Source organism: Prinia subflava, chromosome 2 (assembly GCF_021018805.1).
Source record: "Prinia subflava isolate CZ2003 ecotype Zambia chromosome 2, Cam_Psub_1.2, whole genome shotgun sequence".
Classification (NCBI taxonomy): domain Eukaryota; kingdom Metazoa; phylum Chordata; class Aves; order Passeriformes; family Cisticolidae; genus Prinia; species Prinia subflava.
Genome location: NC_086248.1, coordinates 97,896,495 through 97,912,112, shown reverse-complemented (window position 1 = coordinate 97,912,112; position 15,618 = coordinate 97,896,495). Strand labels below are relative to the sequence as shown.

The 15,618-nt window shown below is 48.3% G+C and overlaps 2 protein-coding genes across 5 annotated transcripts in view; one reads left to right on the top strand and one right to left on the bottom strand.

Moving 5' to 3' along the window:
- The first annotated feature begins 1,611 nt into the window (after window positions 1-1,611).
- LOC134547351 (carbohydrate sulfotransferase 8-like) lies at window positions 1,612-6,448 on the top strand. The gene is made up of 2 exons (XM_063391156.1): window positions 1,612-2,931; window positions 4,644-6,448. The coding sequence occupies exons 1-2, from the start codon at window positions 2,841-2,843 to the stop codon at window positions 5,456-5,458; spliced, it is 906 nt and encodes a 301-aa protein (XP_063247226.1). The 5' UTR covers window positions 1,612-2,840; the 3' UTR covers window positions 5,459-6,448.
- A 158-nt stretch (window positions 6,449-6,606) lies between these two features.
- XDH (xanthine dehydrogenase) overlaps window positions 6,607-15,618 on the bottom strand; it is a 109,661-nt gene continuing 100,649 nt past the window's right edge. For all 4 annotated transcript variants that reach the window (XM_063391151.1, XM_063391152.1, XM_063391153.1 and 1 more), the window contains 6 exons: window positions 14,875-14,927; window positions 13,700-13,814; window positions 12,993-13,058; window positions 11,237-11,425; window positions 10,633-10,800; window positions 6,607-9,912 (listed from right to left, as the gene is read on the bottom strand). In XM_063391151.1, coding sequence (XP_063247221.1) covers window positions 9,862-9,912; window positions 10,633-10,800; window positions 11,237-11,425; window positions 12,993-13,058; window positions 13,700-13,814; window positions 14,875-14,927 — 642 coding nt within the window. In that variant the 3' untranslated portion in view covers window positions 6,607-9,861. The remainder of the gene's footprint in view (window positions 9,913-10,632; window positions 10,801-11,236; window positions 11,426-12,992; window positions 13,059-13,699; window positions 13,815-14,874; window positions 14,928-15,618) is intronic.

Below are 15,618 nucleotides of genomic sequence, written 5' to 3'. Positions count from 1 at the left end.
ACCACTCCAAACATTGTCCTACCTGCTCCACTCCTTGGGTGCAATGGGAACTTGCTTTCCCTTCCTTTTCACATTGCATAACTATTTCTGGTCCAGTGCTGCTCAGTCCTGGGATGCTGCTGCGTGGGGCACTCCCTGAGGTCTCTGGCTTCTCCCACAGCCAGCCTGGTGCTCCTGGTGCACAAGGACAAATGTCCACCTTCCAAATCCACGGCTAACAGTGGCAGTGCTGAATGCAAGCACTGGAGGAGATGGGCTCAGGGTGCTGGGCACATTGGCTCACCCACATCTGGCAGGAGCTAGAGTGAAGAAAATCCCAAATCCCAGCAGAAAGCAGCTGAGTTGGCCAAATTTGGAAGTGACAGTAAGACTGAAGGAGCTGATGCTTACACATAGGCTCCAGCTCATGCACTGAAGTGCTAACCCTCATCCCTGAGAATGAGATAGCCCTGGAGGTGTGTGGTGGGGTGTGTGCCCCACCCCCAAAGCAAGCTGGGCAGCCAAAGTTCTCCACAGGCACAGAGAGGAGCTCTGGGAACCCAGATGGAAAAGAGGCCACTTGCAGAACCACCAGTTTATTCAAATACCCACTCCCACCCTTGACTTCTGGGGTTGATTTCAAGGAATCCTTGTCACTGAGTGCAATGCATCCCCAGGCAGCAGCCTGGCAGCCCTGCTCTCAGGACCATCCTTCCCAAAGACCAGAGGCTTTCCACATTACATGATGCTCTGGGAGCAGGGAACTTTGTTCCTTCTCCAACTGCTCCCAGATTTCTGCTGAGAGATGGGCCCAAATTTGCTTGCAAAACACAGATGTCATATGCAAGTTTCCAAACAAGAAGAGGGATAAGAAGGTTTCCTCTCTGCTCTTCCTTTCCTCACAGTGTAAAAACATCCCTCTCCAAACGAGGCAGTGTTTGCCATCACTTTGCAAAGTTCACATTCCCACAAGGCAGGCATGAGGAGGAACAAGGGGGGGGGAACCCTCACATCAGTGCCCACGGGTCATGGTCACACAAGACAATACTTTGCAAAATTTGGAAGCGGGAGGAATGCGGGAAGGCTGAAGAGGAGGATGTTTATTAACCTATAAGAATATCTCCAAAGGGTTTGCGTCCTGTGAGGAGAAAAAGGGAGCCCAAGGCAATGTTGTTCAAGATCTTGGTGGGAAAAAATCTGGAAATCCTTATTCAGGCAAACCTACCGCTGGTGTAAAGAAAAAGAGAATTTTTCTCACATTCATGGCAATGAGGGTTTTCCTAAGTTATGGGAAGCTTAATATGAATTTCCCAACTAATTCCCCTGTGTAATTGCATTAAATAGTAGGATGTGAATGCATTTCCACACCTGACTCAGCCTCTGTGCCCAAAAAGGCTGCTGGCTCCCTACAAGTGTACAGCAGGAAGCCTTTCAGTCTCAGCCTTGCTGGCTGTTGCTAAGTGGTGGATGGAAGGCAAACAGACGAAGCCCAGCAGTGAGTTTCACCCAGTGTCTGCAGACACCTGAGAAAACTTTTCAGCGCCAAAAAAAAAACAACCCCCAAACCCCCCCCCAAAAAACAAAACAAAACAAAACAAAAACAAACAAAAAAACCCAACCAAACAAAAAAAAAAACCAACAAAAACCCGGGCGCAAGAAAAGAATAATCTAAAAATCACCATTTAAATGGCAGATACAAGTCAGGAGGACAGATGAAACCCTGATGTAACTTGGGAAGTTCAGTTTCCTTGCAATGCAAAGCAAAGGGGGTTTTCCACTATTTCTCTCTGCCCCGCGGACAGAGGATGTCTCTTTGCTTTCACTTTATGGCTGTAAAATAAAAAGCAGCTGCATTTCTGCCAGCCCATAGCAGCTGCGCCTCGGCTGTCCGGGGATGCCGTGGTGTGGACAGTCCCTGCTGCAGCCCATGGGCAAACCACGGCCATCCACAGCCCCGGCGGCACCGGGATTCCCCAGATCTGGGGGCAGCTTGCAGGGACACATGCAGCAGGGTACAGCCGCAAGAGCTGGGGGAAACACCTCCTGCTCGATGCAGAAAGGCTTTAAACGGCACAAATGTGGCTTTTGTGAAGCCGATGATGCCCTAGGCCGCGGCGGGGCCGGGCTGGCCGGGCACAGAGCGCCCTCTGCGGGGAGAGCCGCGCTGTGCAGGAGGGCCAGCCCGCCCTGGCACACTCCCGACGGGGGGCTCCATCGCACGGGGGGCTCCTTGCCAAAGGAAGGAGCGGTACGTCTGTCTGTCTGTCTGCGTGGGAGCTCACCCTTGTTTTTTTGGGGTTTTTTTTGGTTTTTTTTTCTTTAACTGCCATTCCAGTCCGTGGCTCATCATGGACCTGCCACATGACCCCGGCCGTGCTCTGCCGCCTTCCCCACACACCTTCTCGCTTGAAAGACCCGCAGCACCACAGAGGCACGACCCGTGGGCAGCACTGGCGTGCCCCGTCCCGGAGCCATCGCTCCCCTCGGCTCCGTTCCCTCCGCAGCGCCTCACTCGGTGCCGAAAGCAGCGGGGAATGCGGGATCGGGGCCAGGGACATCTCTGCCCACATGGCTCTGCAGGACCCGGAGCACAGGGGCGATGCGGGGCCTGTTCCTCACAGCGCTGTCATCTGGCATGGCACAGACACCGAACAAAAAGGCGGATTCTGCCTCAATCTCACGCTGTAAAGGCAGGCGGGAGGCACCTGCTGCGCCTCGGGCTGTTTCCCTGCCCCGCGCCGCTGCCCAAACAGTACTTTAACCCAGCTCTGGCTGGGTGTGTTAAATAAACACAGGAGGTTCCCCAGCACCCTTCCCTCGGGTCCCGCTCACCAGCACTCGGCACCCAGCACACCCCAGAAATGCGCTTCCTCCCCCGCCTCGGCCTCTCGGCCGCCCTGGCCGTGGCCGCCCTCCTCAGCTGGCAGCTGCTCCGGACCCCGGCCCGCGGAGGTAAGGCAAGGCCCGGCCCGCGGAGGTGAGGCCCGGCCCGCGGAGGTGAGGCAAGGCCCGGCCCGCGGAGGTGAGGCAAGGCCCGGCCCGCGGAGGTGAGGCCCGGCCCGCGGAGGTAAGGCAAGGCCCGGCCCGCGGAGGTGAGGCCCGGCCCGCGGAGGTGAGGCAAGGCCCGGCCCGCGGAGGTGAGGCAAGGCCCGGCCCGCGGAGGCAAGGCCCGGCCCGCGGAGGTAAGGCAAGGCCCGGCCCGCGGAGGCGAGGCAAGGCCCGGCCCGCGGCGGCTCTGCACACCCGACAGCCCTTCTGGGCCACGGGAAGCGCCCCGCAGCTCCTTCCCGAGCGCCTGGGCGGGCACATTGCCCACAGGACAGAAAACGCCCCTGGCGCGGTGTTTATGGAGAAAGCCCTTGCTGTGGGGCCCTGCAGCTTTATGTCCTTAGTGGGATCATTGATCTCGGGTGTGGTGGGGAGAACAGATGTCAGGCTGATGGAGATAGCTCCCAAAACTTGTTAAGAAAAGTTTTGCTGTTTTGTTGTGAAATGCTGTTGAGAAGGCAGGAGGGAGCAGGGACAGTGGTGATTATTGCATTTCTTGCCTAAAAAATGCAACCTTCCCCTGTAGTTCCCATCATTCTAGGGCAAAGTCATCACTAGATTTTGCAGACATTGGAGTTCTGGGGCTGGGCGAATCCAAGAGAGCTCGGGATAGCTGCAGTCATCACTGTGTTTCTTCCTGTGTTCCTGATGTCCTTTGCCTGATTTTAACTGTGCTTCTCTGCTTTTAACTGTGCTGCTCGGTACAGGAGCCTCCCCAAATATTTAACTTGCCAGGGACCCAGTACAAACCATCAAACTTCTCCCCAGGGCTGCCAGATGCCTGTACTGAGCAAACGAGGCAGATGTGCTGCTGCTAAAGAAAATAAACTAACAAGGCAGGCATTAATCTTCCACATTCAAACCCACTCTGGTCTTTTCACATCAAAAAGAGGAAGACAAAAAGAAAAAAGCAAAGCTGAAATTTGAGAAATTAAACTCACTCTTATAGAGTCTTTGTATTTGCTTTTGCCTTTTATATTTGCCTTGTCATCTCATTTCTCTTTGCTTTTTACTTTTTATTTGCTTTTGCCTTTTTATCTACAAGAGAAAAAATTTACATATGGGAGTGATGCAATAAATGATGTCATTTGGGTCGCTAAATCATAGGTGCATTAAGAATAATCTCTTACTTTCACATATACTTGACAGCTGATGTTAACCTATTAATAGATGCAAAAGGGGTTGCAGGACATCATGTATTTGCAGCTACAAACCAATTTGCTGCTGCCTGGTCTCTCAAAATATTTCTGACTCTTTGGCAAACTCACCTCTTTGATGTTCAGTTGCAAGCAAGGAGTTAAAAGCATAAATTATGATTTAGTGGAGAACTGGGCCCGCAGAATAAATCTGTGGTTGAGATCAGTCCTCAGGCATGGTGATTTGGGCAAAGAGGGGCCTGGGTGTGAAAAATGTCACATGCTTGTGGGGACAAAAACCCACTTCCCAACAAAGCCAAGCTCTTTGCCAGACAGAGCTGGTCTCCCCTCTCCTACTCATTGCTGAATCCTTTCCACACTGGAATAACGAGAAGAGCCTGCAACAGCACCGTGTGCTCAGGGTCTGACTTGCGGCACTGTGTTCTTTCCTCACCCACATCTCCAAATGCTCTTTTCCAGGTGACCTGGCCCTCAAGGCAGAGGAGGGCTTCACTTTGACACTGGACACCTTTCTTCATGTCCAGCAGCTCAGGAAGAGGAGACTGAAAGCTTTCTGCCACCGAGCAGGCAAATCCACCACGCTGCCAAACAGCCAGGGTGAGAAAGCCTCCCTGCTCCCGAGTCTGAGGGTGAACACCAGGCTGGACCTCCTGTACTGCCAAGTGCCATCCACAGGGGTGGAGGAATTGCATCAGCTTTTGGAGAAGCTAGAGGAGAAAAATGTGACGCTGCCAGTGCCGCTCCCCTACCGCCGGCTGCACACTAGGGAGACACGACTGAGCGAGTTCAACCACACGGAGGTAAAGGCCATGCTGGGCTCTTACACCAAAGTGCTCTTTGTCAGGGACCCTTTCCACAGGCTGATCGCCACCTTCCTGCAAGGCATGGCCATCAGCCCGTCCTTCAGCAGCTTCGTCCAGGAGGTCCTAGACAGTGGGATGCACAACGGCAGCGTGCCCTGGAAGCCACTGGTCAGCCTGTGCCGGCCCTGCCTCGTGCACTACGACTACGTGGTGATGTTTGGCTTCCTCGGGCAGGAGCTGGGCCACCTGCTGCGCCGGGCCGGGCTGCCTGCGGGCGGCCTCCTCCCCGAGCTCACCGACAGCCAGGTGCAGTGGACCTACAGGTGGTTGTCAGAGCAGCTGTTCAGCGAGCTGTCTGCCCTGCAGAAGCAGCAGCTCGCTCATTTCTACCGCTGGGACCTTGCTGCTTTCCCATTTCCCAGCAGTTTCCTGTCACACCACCCCAGCACCGCAGAGACCTGGGAGAAATAGCCCGCACAGAGGAACTGTTTCAGGGAGTGTTAATCCAAAGGCATGTGCTTCGAGATACTGGCAGGCCTTTGCTTCCCAGCTCCTTGCGGTGAGGTTTTCTGTGTCACAGTCCAAAACACTTGTCAGAGAGCTGAGACAGACCACTGCCAGGGACGGGGGATCAACAGAGTTAAATCGTGTTTGAACACGACAAGAGCAGGAACTTGTGGCACTGGGCCTTGGAAAACTGCATGAACTGAACTGTGATGGGATGAACCCAGCAGTTTGGGGTAGGGTGGGTTGGACCTGCTGCAAACCACAGCAGCATCACACGTGCTGTACCCCCACTGACATTTCCTTTTCTGGGCTCCGTGTTGGGCCAAGAGGTTTGGTAAGGATTTCTTCATGACACACAGATGCAAGAAGTGCTCCCAAAGGAGCATGTCACCTGGAGGCTGAGCTGTGACACAGGGTGGCACACCCTGCTGGGGAACCACTGGCAATGTTCCCAACCTTTTCATGCTCAGGGAGGGTCAAGCCTGGCCCGTCATTTGGTCTCTTCTGTTCTGTTCTATAACCTCACCTCCTATGGGTGTGGGCTCAAGTACGTCCTAGGGATGGGACCCAGTGCTTGCTCCATTCACAGGTTTTGAGTTTGGCTCCCCTCCTTCCAGGGCTGACTCCAGTGGGCCAAGGCCAGCGTTCAGCTCGGTGCACTTGCACTGACAGGAGGAAGTGTCAATGCAGACCAGGTACAGCCACAGCACCAGACAGTGCCTCCCACCTTGTGTCAGCAGCTGGTGGGCCCTGTGGAGGTGGCTAGAAGCGTCAGAATGCAGCACTGTGCAGCTGTGGAAAACAGGATGTGCCTACTACAAGCTCCTGCTAGCAGAGAAGCACAAGGACTGACTCTGCTTTCTTTTGGACTTGGCTGCTGGCGTGGCCAGACAGAGGCCCAGTCTCTCCCCCTGGCTCATGGCTTCATCCAGCTGGGCAGCACAGAGCAAGCACCCACCCTCTCCCAGCTTTGGTCACTGAGCTGATCTGACACACAGCCCCAGGAAGGGTTCATCTTTGTCAAACAAACACCAAGGATGAGCTGGAATTGTCTAGATTTCAAATCCTGGGAGACTCTGACCATAGCATACTTGTTTCAAGAGTATTTAGCAGCTTTATTTTGCAATGTTGTGACATTCACAGAGAATTCCACATACATTCATGATACCAATTTGACAGTGCTCATTAAAGAATGTTAATGAAAACTGTTGATCACAACTGACCCAAAACAATTACCAAAATCTTGGCCTCCCTCTCTCACAGACAGCCATGCAATTAAATAGCATTAACACATCAGATCAGCTGGGCTCCTTTCACACTCCCACAAACTCTCCAGCTGCAGTAATTACTATTCAAGGGCCGTTATTGTGCGCAGTACTTTACAGTCTAGCAAGATGGCAGAGTTCCTCTTCTGAGGATAGACTTCTGGAAGAAGAAAAGCAGCAAATTTCCAGTTATATGCCATTAAATTAGAGTCTTGCATCTGTGCTCTGTTTCACTGGAAAGTACTAGGAAAAGGAACGTTTTTCTCTTCATGAGTAGCTTTCCCTCCAGTGACAGAGAGCTGAGACCCCACACAGTGAGATGTGGTGTGAGGAGATGGGACACAGCACCTGGCAGGGCTCAGCACTGCACTCAGGGCAGAGCAGGAGAGCTGCTCCCCACAGCTTTGTAGTGCAGAGCACACCCCAAGTCAGGGATCTTCTCTTCCTGCCTCTCCAGTGGGTGCCAGTCCTTTCCTAAGGTGCCTGGCACTTTATTTCACAGGAAAGCAATGAATGAAATGTTCAGACATTGAGAAGTGACACGAGAACTTCAGCTTCATGTTCCCTAGAGTCCCACAGCACAGGCAGGTGGCACAACGATCTTTCTGTAAGTTCCTATTAGCCTCCAGGCTTCCCTTATCCTCACAATCAGTTGTTGTCATTACTTTGCAACCCTGATTTTATACCATTGCCCTCCCCAAGTGTTTGATATAATTTACATTCAATTCCAGTGCACCCCAAAAGGGAAGTGTGTCCTCTCTCCATGAGCTGGGCACGGGTATCAAGAGGGCTCCAAGCTGGGCTGGACACGAGGGCCGGGGCTGTTGCCTGGGAAGGAGTGGCTCACTGATGCTGCAGCAAAACTGGCTCCACAGGTCTGCTCTGAACAGCCTGTTCAGACCACTGCATGTACACAGAACCTGGCAAATGTGCTCCAGTTAACTCACAAAGCAAACAGAACAGCAGAGACTTGATACATCTAACTTAAAAAAAATTCACCTGACCAAGCAGTCACTGCAACTGCATGAGACACTCACAAACCCATCCTGAAATGATGAAAATTCCAAAACCAGGGAGAGAAAGAGCAGTTACTCATCTTGCTGGTGGCATCCCAGCATCTCCCAGGACCATCACAGGCAGCTTTTCCCTGGGATGACACTGGGAGCTCCTTGATATCCTACTCTGCCTGTGTCTCCATGCTCTGCTTTAACAAACATTACCTTTGTATTTCTTCTCATCCTGGTCTGAATGATTATATCCAGCAATCCCACGAGGTGGGATTCACAGAAACAGCTGATACCAATTTTACAGACCTTTTTTTTTTACAGTCTACCTTACAGACTTTTTTTTTTGCATCCCTCCCTGGACACCCAGGAATGTGGACACACAGGCTCCAATAGCTGTTCTTGAAGATGAATTATCATGTTTTCTTCTCTAGTAGGTTTTTAACATATTACCAACTTCCAGGAGAAAACGAAAATGTGTTCTTGCCCAGTACCTCAGAACTTAAGAAACACCAATATGATATTTCAATTAATAAAACAATTACATAGCAAGCCCAATAGGCACAAAATACTTCCTGCAATTCACATATACAAATTCCCTTGTCCTAGATGGTAGATCCATAATATTTCAAGCTGAGAAATAAATCTATAGCTTTCCAAGCAATATACCCTGGAGTGCTTAAAAAAATATTTCACACTGAGCATACATTGTCCAGTCCTAAGATGAAGACCAATTTTAAGAAGTTTGTATGCGACCAAAATTTTATATAAGGAATTACATCCTCTTGCACCATATGATTTTGATGGCCCTGGGAGTGCAGAAAGAGAAAAGGGACATTTTCATAAAGCAGTGGGCCAGAAAAACAGATAAAAGTTTGCAAATGATAAGCAGGCACAGTATGTGGCTGACACCATGTAGAGACAACCTGGTGCTCCAGTGTTGAATCTGACAGTGACAAAACCTGTCAGGAGGGATGCCCAGCACTAAATCCAACATGAAAAATATATTCAATCCAGATGACACCAGACCAGCACATAGTCAACACATTTTTTAGACAAGCAGTCCTTGTAGCAAAATGTACCCTTCTCTTACATTCAGCAAAACTAAGAATTCTCTTGAAAAGAAGGCAAGGCCATGAGAGCAATGGATTGACCCTAGAGGGCACCCGGAGCCAGCTAATCCCAGTTGTGCCCAACCTCCTTGTGCCCCTTGCTTAGCCTCGTATAAATTGCCTTGGGAACATCGAGGAGCAAATTTCCTGTTACTCCAGGGTCTCTGATATTCTTTCCTATTTCAAGGATGGGGAGGGATGTGGAGATGGGAATGTGGATGTGGGATGGGAAAAGTCTGTGAAAAAAAAAAGCAGCATCTTGCTGGAAGTACTCTTGGTATATTTAGTTTTTATCTTTAATCAGAGAAGACAGGGTAGCACTTGAACTAAAATCTCATTAAAGCCCAGGTGCAAACAAAGCAACAGTCATTGATCGTGGGGTAAATCAGCTATTGGTCACATTTTAGCCTTTTCCTCTGAACCACTTTTGTTACACAGGAAAGACCATCTTCATTAGCCAACATCAGAAGTCCTGCTCATCTCCCTCTAGGATACAGCTGGCTTTGTGTGCAAAGGGTTCACAGCAGGGTCCAGCCCTCAGCACCTCTTACACCTTCCCCCATCTCAGCTAGAGGACTCTGTGTCTGGGCTCAACACGTTTAAGTCCTTCTTGGCATAGCAACACAAGGTGATACATCTTTTCCCCACAGCAGGAGGAAGAAGAAACAACCACCCTGCTATTTCACATTGGCTGGTAAGAAGCATCCTTGCAGCAAGTTAATATGAAAAATAAGATTTTTCAATTATACCTGGATAACATCACCTTCAACTTACTCTTTATTTGAATTTATATCACAGCTATAATCTGGCAGCAATTCCCTCTCGTAGAGAAAACAATGATTGGACAATTAAATGTGAAAGCTCTGTGAATCAGTGGGTGAGCCACACGGACACAGGTTGGGTTTTTTTCTCCATTACAGTCCTACTGCCTTGTGGTTCCTCTGGTGTAAGCTCAGTTTCAGCAGTTTGCTCCTTCAACTTTCCTCCTACACACGCACACACCATGGTTTAAAGGTCCCTGGCTCAGCAGAAGGGCACTGTCAAGAGAAAAAAAAAATTAAATTAGCAACAAATGAGGGTCCTGTCCAGGGTTCAGCATCCCACCATGTTGTTTTCAGGTGGGGGACTTTGTACATGTGAAGACAGGAGCTCCTGTCCCAGTTTTTCCAACACAGATGTCTGTGCCATGGTATTTCTATCAGAGCCTGGTGGCTGACTACTGTGGAGCCCTGTGACAACACTGTGGCACAGCAGCCATGAGAAGCCAGTGACAGGGATAACTCCTGCACTCCTCCAGACACGTCCACAGCTCTAAGGAGACTCCTGTGGCCATAACATTCAGAAGAAGGGAGGATTTGAAGGAACATTTTCTCCCCCTCCCTTGCTGAGGGACACCACTAAATCACACCGTGGCCCTCACCATATGTGATGATTCTCTGAGAGACAGTCAGGAACATCAGGACAAGCAGTCAGTGCCTTTGTTCCACGCACAGCACGTGGAGAATGGAATGGACTGAACTTCAGAGATACTGTACACTGCCCTTCCTGCAGTGGGAGCCCTAGCACTGCTGGGCTGTGGAGCTGGCTCTCAGCTGATGGCACATTAAATGAAGGATAAGACCCATGAAGCAAAACCCATCTACTAGAGCAAGGACACAGCCTCCCCATCCTGCCCTAATCCCAGCTCCAGGCCCCTGTGCTTTCACTCCCCGTGGGGCAGGCTGGCCAGGGAGCAGACTGAGGCCAGGAGCTGTTACCATTTTGGTGAAGATGTCCACACAAGCATTGCGGATCCTCTCTGGGGTGGCAGGGCTGTCCAGCCTGAACGCCTCCGTCAGGCCAGAGTCCTTCCTCGCTGCGTAGATGGCATCTTTAATGGCATAAAACACGGAGGCAGACAGGAACAGAGGTGGCTCTCCCACAGCCTAGACAGAGCACAAGCAAGAGTGAGCCTTTGCCTTCCAGATGGGAACCTCACTCTACCAGATGTGCTCAGTGAGGAAACGTGATGCTAAAACAGCCTCCAGTGTGCTAGGTGTGATCAGTGAGCACTGAGCTAAATCAACCTTCGGGCCATTTAAGGAAGAAACAGGAAGAGAACACAAGCCTTCTCACACAGCAAAGCCACCTGAGTTCCATGTAATGGACAATCGGGGCAGCAATGTGCAGGCTATTTCAATTCTTCCTACCTAGAATGGATAGCACACACATTTCTGATAAGAAAAGGAAAAACATCCTGGCTTCAGAGTAACCACAGCATAATGAGATGAACTGTTTAGACACACAGGATCACGACTTTATCCCACTCAGCTTCACAGTGTTACTGGGGCAGTAAGAGGCCCACAGACCTCCTAGGCATACCTTGGATGAGTAAACTGCCTTGCTGTTGGGGCAGTCACGGAGAAGGGACACGTAGAATTCTGTTGGGATGTCTCCAAATGCTGGGATTTTGTACATGCCAGGCCCTCGAGTGTACAAGTTCCCTTCAGGAGAGTAACGCAGCTCCTCCATGGTGAAGAGCCCAATGCCCTGGACGAAGGCTCCTTCTATCTACAAACACATCCAAACAAGGTTACATTCTCTTTGTTGTTGTTGTTCTTCCCTGCACAAGGACAAACAGTGACGACATCCACCAGGGTTTTCAACCCTCCCCACCTGACACAGATCCCGCTTTTTATCTCTAAACCCTTGTCCCTTCTGCTGGGTACAATCTTTGCACAATTCCTGTGTTCCCACATAAATGTGGCTGCATTTCCCTGGCAGGTGAAGCAATTTACAAATACATGCAAACAGATTTTCTGTAAAAGCTGGACAGGAATTCTCTGATGAAGCAACAGAAAAAAAAAATCAATGAAAAATTGATTTTTTCCTAGGCAGGTGAACACTGAATGAGTTGAACTTGCTGATATATCAAAAAACAAGTAGACTAAAAGGACTAAAGATAAAACATCTAAAGACAAAATATTTTATGCTTTCCATTTCAGTATAAATGCTTTCCTAAGTGCTGTGAATTATCAGGTCAGCAGCACAGACACCTGCAAAAACACTCCCATATCCATTTAAGTACTAAAAAACTTTTTTCCATATTTTTTCTACTGTAAATTTTAGGAGCAAAAAGATTATGAGAGGGGGATGTTCTTGAACAACTCTGCACAAAGCAGCTGTGCTCTCTGCCCACTGAGATATCTGACAGCCAGCACAGTCTAAAGGTTTGGCACAAGCATTCATTGACCCATTTCTGTGTACTTGTATCCCTGCACTCATGCCACATCCTTTCTCTCCTGTGTCTCCAGATCCTCTGCAGCAATTCATGGAAGGACACAGGAATTGAAGACCCTTTTGACAGGCTCCATTTAGCCCATCTCTCAATTCCCAAACCTAAAGCAACAGGCTGCAAAGATAGAAAATCTCCTTCTCCCCTTGGACACTTCCAAAAAAAAAATCTCTTTCAGAAAAAATGTCACTTTTAAGGAAATTTCATTTTAGCTACAGCAGAGCTTCACAACTCATGCTTGCCTGTCGTCCCAAATCCTGCAGCAGTTTCATTGGAGTTACACCATATCCACATCTAGAGTTAGCCAGCAAGCTGACATGGCCAGATAAGCATATGTCTAACAATTCATCTCTTGGTCTGTCAAACAACTCTGTGTTTATAACCGTTATCTGCTAAGAGATATTGTGATTATTACTGCACAGAATTATGAAGTAATCTTGTGCCTGCCCATGCACTTTGCAAGATAAGTGACTGGTCCAACTTCCTACTGAGAATTCTACACAGCAGCAGCTGGAGGACAGAATCGGCCACCTTAACTCTTTAGTCACAGGAGAGTGTTCACTAAATTAAATAAACTTAATATTGACAGACAGAAGTATAAATATCAGGTGTGGGATTTAGCCTGAAAAACATCAGTGGGGTGGTGACTGGACAATATCCTGTAGTCTTATCATCCAAGCCAAAAATCCCCAAACCCTAACAGAGAATTTCCCTTTGTATTTCTGTGTGAAGTTAAAAAGGTTGTTTGCAAAGGCACAGCCTTGAGAGGGATGACAAACAGAAAAGTCTAAGAGCAGTGTGATTGCTTTGACATGAGGGAAATAGCAATATTTTTTCACTTACCTGTCCTATATCTATGGCTGGGTTCAGACTGGTACCAACATCCATAACAATGTCTGTGCGAATGTTCTAAAAAACGGGAATAAAGGGTAAATCAGCACCCATCTCTGGAACTGGTCCACCATGGTCTTGTGTGAGGAGCAGCCAAACACTGCCCCATATAACTTTATCTCACCTGAACTTCTCATACTGACTTTTAATCTGAGTTCACCCCAGTATTAATTCAAAGGAACTCACTGCAGTTTTACCCAGAGGTCCAATGGACCCAGTTAATATTAATTCCAAGATGGTATCAGTGGTCTGTAGCTGAGAATAACCAACTAGGTCAGATCCTGATTAAATTTTTTATTAATTTTCCTTTCTTTCTTTCTTTCCAGAAGTCTTCAGTATTATTTTTTAATGATTAACTCAATTCCAAGATGTTTCTGTACTTTTGTGCCAACACAGTGCTGCTATCTCTTACTCAAGAAAATCCAATAACTTTTGCAATCATTCATTAAGCCCCAAATCCCCACAGGGTAGATAATTATTGTTTTATTACACTTTACGGATTGCTGCACTGTGGAACAGAGGAGTTAAGAAATTTGCTGAAGGTCACACCAGACCAATGACAGAGCCAGGAATGGGCTGACACCCAGTATTTGTTCTAACTCCCCGTGAATGTTCCTGTCACCAAAACACAGAGGGCTGTTTCACTGCTGACCCCTCACCTTGTGGTCACCTGTCAGGCAATCTATCTCAACCTCAGAGCAGGCAACTCCATAACTGAAGTAGGAGAATGGTTTTCCTTCATTCTTTTCAAAGTTGTAGCCAACTTCAGGGATTCTGGATACAAAGAGAAACAAAACCACATTACATCCCGTGAAAAAAGCCACAAACTTCATTGCTACTTATCAAAATCCTTATTCGCTTTTGTTTCATTCCTTCTGTCAAGCCCATGCAGAAATTAAAAGTGTAACAACTATAAATAGAAATCTGCTAAATCTGCTCTGTATTCCAGAACTTGATTGAAACTATCAAACTGTTTAGGCCGTCATTACTTGCCCATAAATCTCAGGGCTTGTGATGACTATTATCTACTAATCCAGGACAAAAATCCTTTGCTTTCAGAGTGCAGGTGAATGTTTCTTTAAGGCAAATAAATTTCAGACAATAGTCAAGCTGAAGCAGAAACTCTATTAGGCTTAGAACTGATTTTAAGCACAGTTCATGGCAAATTTTGTGTCTGACTACTTTTATTAAAATACTGATAAGTCACTTGATTAAGAGAAAAAAAATACATTTCAGAGATACAAAAGAAATTAACACATAGTGTATTTTAGTCCTAAATAGGTTCTTCTCAACACTGTATTTATTTATTAATGTCAACCCCTCTGCCTTAAAGATGATGGATCTCTGCTTTCCTCCAGCGGTAAAGCTGACAAAGAGAAGTGCCTCATTTCAGAACTACACGGGGTCCAGCAAGAATCTGGAGCGGGAGAACAACGCTGGAAACACTGATGACTGCTCATGCCACAAGAGACAGGATTTTCCTCAAGGACAATCCCTGTTCCCTTTCATCCCCCATGGCAGCTCTAGTGCAAAACTAGGTCACAAGAGCAGAGCCTCAGGCAAAGCTCCGATTTCATTTACGCTTCTTCAGACCAAGGTCAGCTGGAATGAAGTCAGTTCTACTCCAGATTTACTTGTCCTCAGAGCTGTGATGCATCAGGAATCGATTCTCCCCAGCCAGGGGACTGTTAACCTCAGTTTATCACTTGGAGGTAGGAAAGGGAATGCAGCTTTAATTTAGAGCAGTGGCAGGGGGCTGTAAATCCTCCAGAATATCCCTGGATGCAATTCATGCAACCGAGACAGTGCCTCTGTAGTGTGAAATTTCACTCACCTATAAAACCCTGTGGCTGACAGGCTGACACAGCTCTCATAGGCGGTTTTAATCTGGCAACATGAAAAAGAGGTTGAAAACAGTAACATGTACAACCAGACCCTTCAAAATAACTGCACAGAAACATTTCCAGGAGGCCTCAAGTAGAAAATGTGCAGTTACAGACAGCTGTCACACACCCAACTCCAGCACTGCCAAACATCATGACTGCAGCTCCTCCCCCAGTCAGCAGCTAGCAAGGGCAGAACTTGAACCACCGACAGAGGATGAGGCCTGCTTTTGTCTGTCTGTTTCTCAGCTACAGTCAGACTTTTAGCCTCAATGACCAAGGTCAAATTGACAGGTCATCTTGACTTCAGTGAGGGAAATTCTATCCTGAATTGCAAATCAGAGTCAAAACTCCTCAGATGAAGAGTAGAGCTTGGATCTGAAGAGAGCCTTACAGCCCATCCATCCCTTCAGATTGAGGGGACAGAGATACTGCAGACAAGGAGCACTACAGGGGCTAAATGGCAACTCAACAAGAGCTGTCTATGCTACAGAATCTCTTCATTAAAAAACAGGTTTCCTTCTGTCCAAGACTGTAGTCTGACTACAAAGATATATGTAACCACTCGAGACTTTTGTCTGATGAGGTTTTTCATGGGCAGGCCCCAAAATTTGGAGAAATCTCAGGATTAGTAATAACTGATGTCTTGGGGATGACCTCTTGCAAGCTTAAATTACTCAGACATCTGTGCCAGG